The 8576-nt window shown below is 40.9% G+C and overlaps 1 protein-coding gene across 5 annotated transcripts in view; it reads right to left on the minus strand.

Moving 5' to 3' along the window:
- The window catches only part of PAXIP1 (PAX interacting protein 1), a 31514-nt gene extending 25741 nt beyond the window's left edge, over positions 1 to 5773 (minus strand). For all 5 annotated transcript variants that reach the window (XR_004256936.1, XR_004256938.1, XR_004256937.1 and 2 more), the window contains exons 1-5: positions 5557 to 5773; positions 2113 to 2247; positions 963 to 1006; positions 421 to 484; positions 223 to 336 (exon numbers count right to left, since the gene is read on the minus strand). Coding sequence is in view for 2 of the 5 variants with exons in the window: in XM_032236832.1 (XP_032092723.1) it covers positions 223 to 336; positions 421 to 484; positions 963 to 1006; positions 2113 to 2247; positions 5557 to 5649 (450 nt within the window). In the remaining 3 variants the exon portion in view is untranslated. The remainder of the gene's footprint in view (positions 1 to 222; positions 337 to 420; positions 485 to 962; positions 1007 to 2112; positions 2248 to 5556) is intronic.
- Between the last annotated feature and the right edge of the window lie 2803 nt (positions 5774 to 8576).

Raw genomic sequence — 8576 nt, forward strand, 5'->3', positions numbered from 1 at the left:
ATACAAAACTAATAAACTAAAATGCATTATAATTCATCAGAATATTTTATCAGTCCCCAAAACATAATTTTGCCTAGGAATATCTTAGCCAAATGTATGAAATGACTTCCACGTTACTCTACTTACATATTGCGGAAACCTCTTAAAATGGTAACATACTTACAAGCCATTGATTTGCATTCCATATGCTAAAACAACATTAACATGTATTAAAATTCTTACCCCTTTTGGTTCAGGCACAATCAAATGAGTACATTTTTTATTCAGGCTCAAACGGCAATCCCCACCATAAAACGTAATCAAAGCCCACAACATAGTCCGATCTTCAGAGGATACCTACCAAAAAATGCAAGGTACTTTAGCTAAAAATATTTTGAATTTATTTTGAATATCATTTAGCTGCTTTGTAAAATATTTTACCTGAGACAGACAAGCAGCAACTCCAAAAAAGATCTGACAGGATTCTGGAGAAAAGCCATTTACTCTGACAAAATTAAGTCAAGGAAATAACACAAATAAAATGTAAAATGTATTAACATAAACAAATGAAAAATTTCTCAAACTTCATAAGAAACTATGTATAGATTTGTGCATACCAAGTTTTCTAAAAAGAGAGAGCAGAAAGAAAACTAATCTAGCATTATGCAATCAAGAAATGAATTTGGTAGAGTTGAGATCACAATCCTTCTGCTATAAAATTATCAGATTATTTGAGTGAATAGTTTGTCTTTTGAACAAACAGGAATTTCAATATACATTCTCTCAAAAATTTCAAAGGACTAGCAAAGAAAGAAAAAATAAATGTTTCAATTAAGCAACTGGACCTCGCAAGAGCATTAAAATATAGGAGGACCTTCCTTTAATTAATTCTCTTAAACAATTTCTTGCCTAGCTAAAAAGCAAGTTATATTAAAAACATCAAATGTTATATAATTTCTTAACATATTCACTGGAAAGGATACGGCAGAAGAGCTCCACACTGAACAGACAAAGTCACCCAGGAAGGCTAGAATAGGTTTTTAAAAATAGTAAGTAAATATTTATATATCTGAGAATAGCTATCTAATTATAAACATAAGCATATACACTCACCTGATTATTATTCATTCATTATATTTAATTGTTGGGGGCAATATGCTGACTTCTTAAACCACTTAGATAGGGCTGTAAATCACTGTGAAGTAGTATATAAGACTAAGTGCTATTGCTATTAAGCTATCTTATCAGGCTTAAAAGGATTGTTTATGTCTGTATTATCTTTGTTAATTGGAAACAGCTGTGTGTTTTCAAACAATTTCTCCCAGCCCTATCTGTAGATATAAAGTACTGAATAGGAACCCTCTACATGTAAACAATTAATAATCTGTGGGTTTTACGTTCATGTTAGTATTTCAAACTATGCTGATGTGATTATAATAAAATTGATTTATTATTAAGGTTACAAATATTGAAAGGGATTGGATATTATTGAAACATATGATAACTTGTACAAGGCAACAGTAAGGATATTTCTTTATAAGTATGTTCATCAAACATCAATGCCCTTCTTAGCCAGCTAGATAACTGGGACTATCAATCCTAAATCCAATAACGTAGGGGTTTTTTGGGGTGGTGGTGGTGGTGGTGGTGTGCCAGGGATCTGAGATAAGGCTTTAACTTGCTGTTTACCAGTAGGCTCATAATGGACAAAACAGTGCTCAAAGTGATGGACTTGACCCTTTTCTCCCTTCTCAACACACACAAATAGCATTTCTTTGCATGCAAATCTGGAAACATTTATGTTCTGTATCAAAATATTAATTGTACTAAAACAATAGAATACAATAGAATAACATAGTTGGAAGGGACCATGGAGGTCTTCCAGTCAACCCCCTGCTCAGGCAGGAAACTCTATACCATTTCAGACAAATGGTTGTCCAATCTCTTCTTAAAAACTTCCAGTGTTGGAGCACCACAACTTCTGGAGGCAAGTTGTTCCACTGGTTAATTATTATAATTGTCAGGAAATTTCTTGTTAGTTCTAGGTTGCTTCTATCCTTGAGTAGTTTCCATCCATTGCTTCTTGTCCTGCCCATCCATTATAACAATAGTTACAATGCTTTAAATATTTACTTTTACTACTGGAAGATCAAACACTTCACGAGATTCACCAACTTCTGGATTATCCCCATCTTCTGAAATGATGTGTGAAGCTAGAGCGTTATAGGAAACTTCCTTTGCCTTCCCATCTTTCAGAAGTTGAATAACCTATATAACATGAAAGTGAAAAGTTACTTTTTTCAGTTTCAGAAAAATGCTTAGGTACAACAAATCACATTTTCCCACACATACATTGCGTACATTCATGCTAATATTATCACCTTTCCCAGAGAATTTCAATCAAGCCAAACAACAAACTTGTTGCTGGACATCAGTGAACGATATAAGACATCTGGTTTGTATAAGCCGTTCCCCTAACTGCTGGGGAGAAAGGTTATAATTCCTAGGTCTTTGCTTAGTTTTTTTTTAAAGACCTTTTGGTTGGGAGCAGGAAAGGGAAGAAAAGCACTGAGTTATCCTACCAACCCTATTCCACCCCATGTGATCATGTGGAAGGGAATTAAAATAGAAATAAAAGAGCTTTTGAAATCACTCCAAGTTGGGGGGGGGGCAGCATTCTAGGTGTTATTGCCAGAAACTGAATAAAAACCTCTCTCTCATTAGTTCATGACATGACCGATCAGAGAAAGACCTCTAGGGTTCTTTGGGCTAACATTTAACTCCCCAATCCTACTGTTGATCTGCTAGTTTTTCTCCAATACATTTAAACATGCTGTATGAATACCACAGCTCATTAAAACTGGGCTATATGAAGCCTTCCTTTAAAAAAAAACCCAGCTCTTGCTCTCTCAACATAATAAACACATAGTTGACCAAAGACAGCAATAAATAAAATGTAAAATAATGAAAAATGAAATGTAGCACGATAAGAAAGTTTTACTTCTACCATCTTTCCCCTGGATGTAAGTATCGCATGAAAGATGCTTGTATTTCACATTTATTTCGTTAAAAACAAGTATGTATTCAGTGCACCAAATACTCTATAAATGTGTCTAGATCTCTAAGAACTTCATTCCTTCTTATTATGCCATATAGAATTACGATATATAAGATAATTTGGTATCTGTTGAAACTTCTAGGAAAAGAACATATGATAATTCTTTCTTGCACTGAACTCATTTTATTTCTCATCAAATAAATTGCCTAGGAACACTTCATTTTACATGTTGAAAGGCAGAAATTTTGGAAATGAAAAACCAGAAAAAATCCTAATTTAGCTTAGTTCTTGCAAAGAAAACTGCTTTATTATAAGATATATTTATTTAGTCTCACATATTCCCCATCTCATTTCATTTATATAGAGATTTAGAGTGAAACTACCCATAATTCCTTCTGATTTCAATGCCCAGGAAACTATTATTCTTCATTTTGGTTTCAACCAGACCTTATTTTTCTAAGCCTGGACATCACAGAAAATTATGTTTTCTTCAAAAATGATATTTCATCAGGGGAGGAAGAAAAGTTGCTGTATCCTGAATGAAATTTACTCCAGCATTAAATTGCAATCATTTTGTGTCCCAGATCCACATTTGTAACATTGAAATGGTTAAAAAAATAAAAGTTTCAGAACACAAAAGCAAAATAGATTTGGTATGTGTGAGGACCTTGGTGCTCTATTGAGATTGGTTGTTTTCTTGAAAATGGGTAATAAAACGTAATGAAAATGGGTAAAGAAAATAATTCAAGAGAGCAACAAAGACTCCCCCATTTCAATCCTAAACTACACATATTTTCTATTGGTGCAGATGATTTGATGAGTCCATGGGTCTTATTATAAACAAATTGAGAATGCATTTTAGGCACACAGCATGAGCTTCTCTTTCGGGATGTTTTTCAGCTTCCCAATCTATCCTGCAGCCTGTGATCACCTAGTGGTCTCCCATCGAAAAGCTAAGCAGCTCCAGCTGCATTTCACTTCCCAGTCGGGATCAACCAGCAACTGCCATCTTTCACATCCAGAAGAGGCAAGTTAGACCTTGTCAGATTGGATGGCATGATGTGGCTACTGGCTCTCTCCCACTGACAGAAGGAATCTTTCCCGTCTGCAGAAGACTATCGGCTCAGGGAAAAGAAGATTCGGAGTCATGTCTTTTTTTTCCTTTATTTTTTAATACGAGGGATCTGTTTCTGTAGAAGAGGAGGACAAATCGGGGATTCCCTCTTGTTCTCCTGGGGGGAAGGAATCCTTTCCTGCCATGAGATTTTAACAGATAACAGATTAACAAAGTTGGAAGGGACCTGTAGATCATCTAGTTCAATCCTCCTCTCAAGGAGAAGATCCTACACCATTTCTGACCGATGGCAGTCCAATCTCTTCTTGAAAGCCTCCAGTGATGAACCTCCTACAACTTCCGAAGGCAAACTGCTCCATTGGTTGATTGTTCTGTCAGAAAATTTCTCCTTATTTATAAGTTGATATCTCCTTGATTAGTTTCTATTCATTATTCCTTGTCTGGCCTTCAGGTGCCTTGGAAAATAGCTTGACCTCCTCCTCTCTGCTATCATGTCTCCCCTGGTCCTTCCCTTCATTAGACTAGACATAACCAATTCCAGCAACCATTCTTCATATGTTTTAGTCTCCAATCCCCTAATCATCTTTATTGCTCTTCTCTGCACTCTTTCTAGAGTCTCCACATCTTTTTTTATAGTGTGGTGACCAAAACAGAACGCAGTACTCAAGGTGTGGTCTTACTAGGGCTTTATAGAGTGGTATTAGTACTTCACTTGATCTTGATTGTATTCCTCACTTAAAGCAACTTAGGATCGCATTGGCTTTTTTGGCTGCAGCTTACACACTGCTGGCTCTTATTCAGCTGATTGTCCACTAAGACTCCAAGATCCCTCTCACAGTCTCTGCTATTAAGAAGTCTGGTTTCACGCAGTTTACATGTAAAGCGTGGTTTAAAAGCTCATTCACCAGCAGGCGACAGAAATGAGGAAACGGCAAGCGAGAGAAGGGGAGCGCCAGAGGCCTACTCCGAGCCCCCTTCCCGTGCGGGGACTACAAGCAACAGCGACACCGGGAAGACCACCCGGGCCTCAGATTGCCCCTCGCCATGCTTTTCCCGCCCCCCCAAAACCCTCTCAATCCGAAGCAGAGGCCTGCCGAGCTTCCCTAGCAGCAAACGCGGGACTGACTGACTGACAGGAGGGGGAGGAGATCACGTCAGTCCCAGGCCGGCCGCTGCGAACCGTTAACGGCTGATCTCCCTGCCCTAAACCTCCCCCACTTCCAGCACGCGCGAGGGGCAACAATGCCCCCCTGTCCCGCTCTCTGGAAAGGGTTCTCGCAAGAGCGCATGCGCTTTCTTCCCTTCTTCCCCCCCCCCGCCCGCCTCACGAGCCGCTGTCATCGCTTGGTCCCAATAAGGTTTGCGGGGGGAGGAAGATCGGGAGGAACAGCCCAGGAGGCGGAAGAGCTCGCGCCCCCCTCCGCGGCGATCTCCCCTCGGTTACCTTGGAGTCGATGTCTCCCACCACGAAGAACTTGACATCCTTGAACATCTCCTCGGGGACCTTCATCTCGCCCTTGTCTTCCTCCTTCGCCATGATCCCGCCCGGCGTTTGCAGCCGCTTCGGCTTCCAAGCGCGATGAAAGCCCGCCGAACCCCCGGATCACCTTGTCCGCTTCCCCCACCCCCTAACAACCGCCCAGACAGCCGCCGAATCGTGGGAGAGGTGCGCGCTCTTTAGAATGGACGATCTCCGGCCAGCGGAGGGGGGGAGGAAAAGCAGGAGGGTCGGGAGCGGGCGCCCCTCGTTCGCTTGGGACATCCCGAAAGCCTCTTCCTATCTCTCTCATTGAATGGGGCAGAGTGTGTATTGATAAACGTGCGGATCGGTTAAAGGCAAGGTTCGGTTGGTCGAACCGAGAGACATCCGTCCTCCCCTTCGGTTCGACAAAGTGGGTTCACCCCAATCTCCGCCTACTAACAAAACAAGCGGCAGAAATGCCAAATTGCAGGCCCCGCCTACTGTTGCCTCCCCCGCCTGTGCTAGCTCCGCCCATCGTCTTTCTCCCGCCGGCGGGGAGTTGTTATATAGGTTTTGCAAGTCTTAAATAATAGCCATGAATCAAAAGTTTAAAAAAACCAAAATGAACCATGATTGCAGTGAAGACTTAATGGGATCTGCATCCAACGAAATTGTATTAATGTATGCCAATTAGTGTACATTTAAAGTGACAAAATTAAGTTTAGCTAGCTATCTGGCTATATTTGTCCTTCCTGGACAATTATTATCTATCTAATATTATCGAGGCCTAAGGGGGATGGAGTGAGAAGAAAATCTTGATGCATTCTTCCTGAACGGTGTAATTAATATTTTAAGGAAGTGATTGAAAATGATCGTTTCAAGCTGGCTCTGCATTTTTCTGCATCCCAAAATCTGCTCCTACTTGGCTTTCTGGTTCCAAAAAAGGAATGTAAAACGAATGCAAACTACCTTTTCCAGCAAGTTGTTAAATCTCGATTTAACAATCATTTATTGGTGCTTTGAAATTCTGAAGGGCAACAGAATGGATGCTTAATGGCCTGTAAAGCACTTCTGGACATCTGGACATCATAAAATGTGCCACACAAAAACAAGTGTGCCTATATACATGTGCCTGCACGCACACAGACACACAAATGGAGAGATAGCTCATCTTTATGATCAGTTGTTACATAACCATGATTTGTGGCTTTTTTTTTTTGCTAGTTTCTGACAAAAACTCCCACTCAAAATAAAACATTTGCCCTTGCAATTGCTTAACAGCCAACTCACAATGCCTCAATTTATAATCATAATAACTTATGACCAGGAATGCGATCTCAATTCTGGTCTTAAATTGAGGCTACTTGTACTGTAGTTTGCATATATTATTAAGAACTCCACCTGCATCCTTTCTATTTTCAGATTGCAGGCAGTCTTCAGCTAACAACCAGTCACTTAGAAGTATTCTACATTACAACATAATCCCAAAAGGTATTTTTGATCCAAAATTAACTTCTGCTGCAATATTCCTGTGGTCGTTTAGGAATCGGTCCAGCTGGAGAATTCTGGGAGTTGAAGATCTCCAGGCCTAAAGTTGCCAAGGTTGGAAACCCCTGGTTTAGGACCTCATGACTGCAGAGACACAACAGCACCTCCCCACTGAGTAATCCTCCTATCCTGTCCCTTCAGGTCCGCATAAACCCGGGAACTGCTTTGCTACTCCACTGCTCCACACACTCACCCCCCCTTTCCCATCACTGACCACTCATTCACTTTTCAGAACCCCTGAGCTCAGGCGATTGGGGTAGAGAACGAGGGGCGAGCGGATCCATTGCTGGGGCACAATCCCACAAGGGGCCATCTTTTTCTGGGTGAAAAACAATCTTGGCCAAGTTCTTAGCCTGGCAGAGGCTACGGCTAGCTTTTAGCAAGAGAAAGAAAACCCTGATAATTTTATTTTCCCCTGGCTAAAACTAACTAAAAGCTAGCTATTACTTTCCTCCAGCCAGGCCAACCTTGGCAGAACTGTAGCTAGCAATAGAGAAATGATTGTGGGGACTCGAAGGGGATGGGGAGTAGAGCATGGGACATGTCAGAGAGGGAAGGAGGCCTTGGCAGGCCCAAGGAAGGTGGGTTTGTGCCTACACCTAGTCTCTCCATGCCTGAGATATCACATGGCCCACTTAACAACCCCCACATTTGTTTAATGAAAGGTTCCCAAACTTGGCAACTTTAAGACTTGTAGACTTCAACTCCCAGAATACTCCAGCCAGCTCTGCTGGCTGGAGAATTCTGAGAATTGAAGTCCACAAGTCTTAAAGTTGCTAAGTTTGGGAACCACTGGTTTAATGAATGGTTTGGAAGAGCAGGGATTGTGGGCATCATTAAGTTCACTTAGTGGCCTTCTAGTTGTTTAACAGATTGTCAGAGTTGGAAGGGACCTTGTAAGTCATCTAGTCCAACCCCCGCTCAAGCAGGAGACCCTACACCATTTCTGACAAATGGCAGTCCAATCTCTTCTTAAAAACTTCCAGTGTTTGGAGGAGCCACAACTTTTTGTGGCAAGCTGTTCCACTGGTTAATTTTTCTCACGGTCAGGAAATTCCTTTAGTCCTAGCTTGCTTCTCTCCTTGATTAGTTTCCACCTGTCGCTTGTAAAAGAGGATCACATGACCCTGAAGCACAGCAACATATGAAGTATAAGTATGAACTAGTTGCCAAGCACCCGGATGTAAATCATATGGGGATGCTGCAAAGGTTGCTAATAAGTCTGACAAAGTGGCCGTAATTCACATCTTTCAGTGCCGTTGTCACTTCGGTCACTAAATGAACTGTCGTAAGTTCATTTAAAATTCATTCATAAAGTTCATTCAAATTGTAATGGACAGCCCATTAGGATCATAACTTGAGGACTGCCTGTTTATAAGGCTTTCTGCTGGGATATATAGCCTTCAGAGTCCTCTGCAAACATTTACTATATATTTATCTAGCCTACAGCTGCA

This window comes from Thamnophis elegans, chromosome Z (genome assembly GCF_009769535.1).
Source record: "Thamnophis elegans isolate rThaEle1 chromosome Z, rThaEle1.pri, whole genome shotgun sequence".
Lineage (NCBI taxonomy): Eukaryota > Metazoa > Chordata > Lepidosauria > Squamata > Colubridae > Thamnophis > Thamnophis elegans.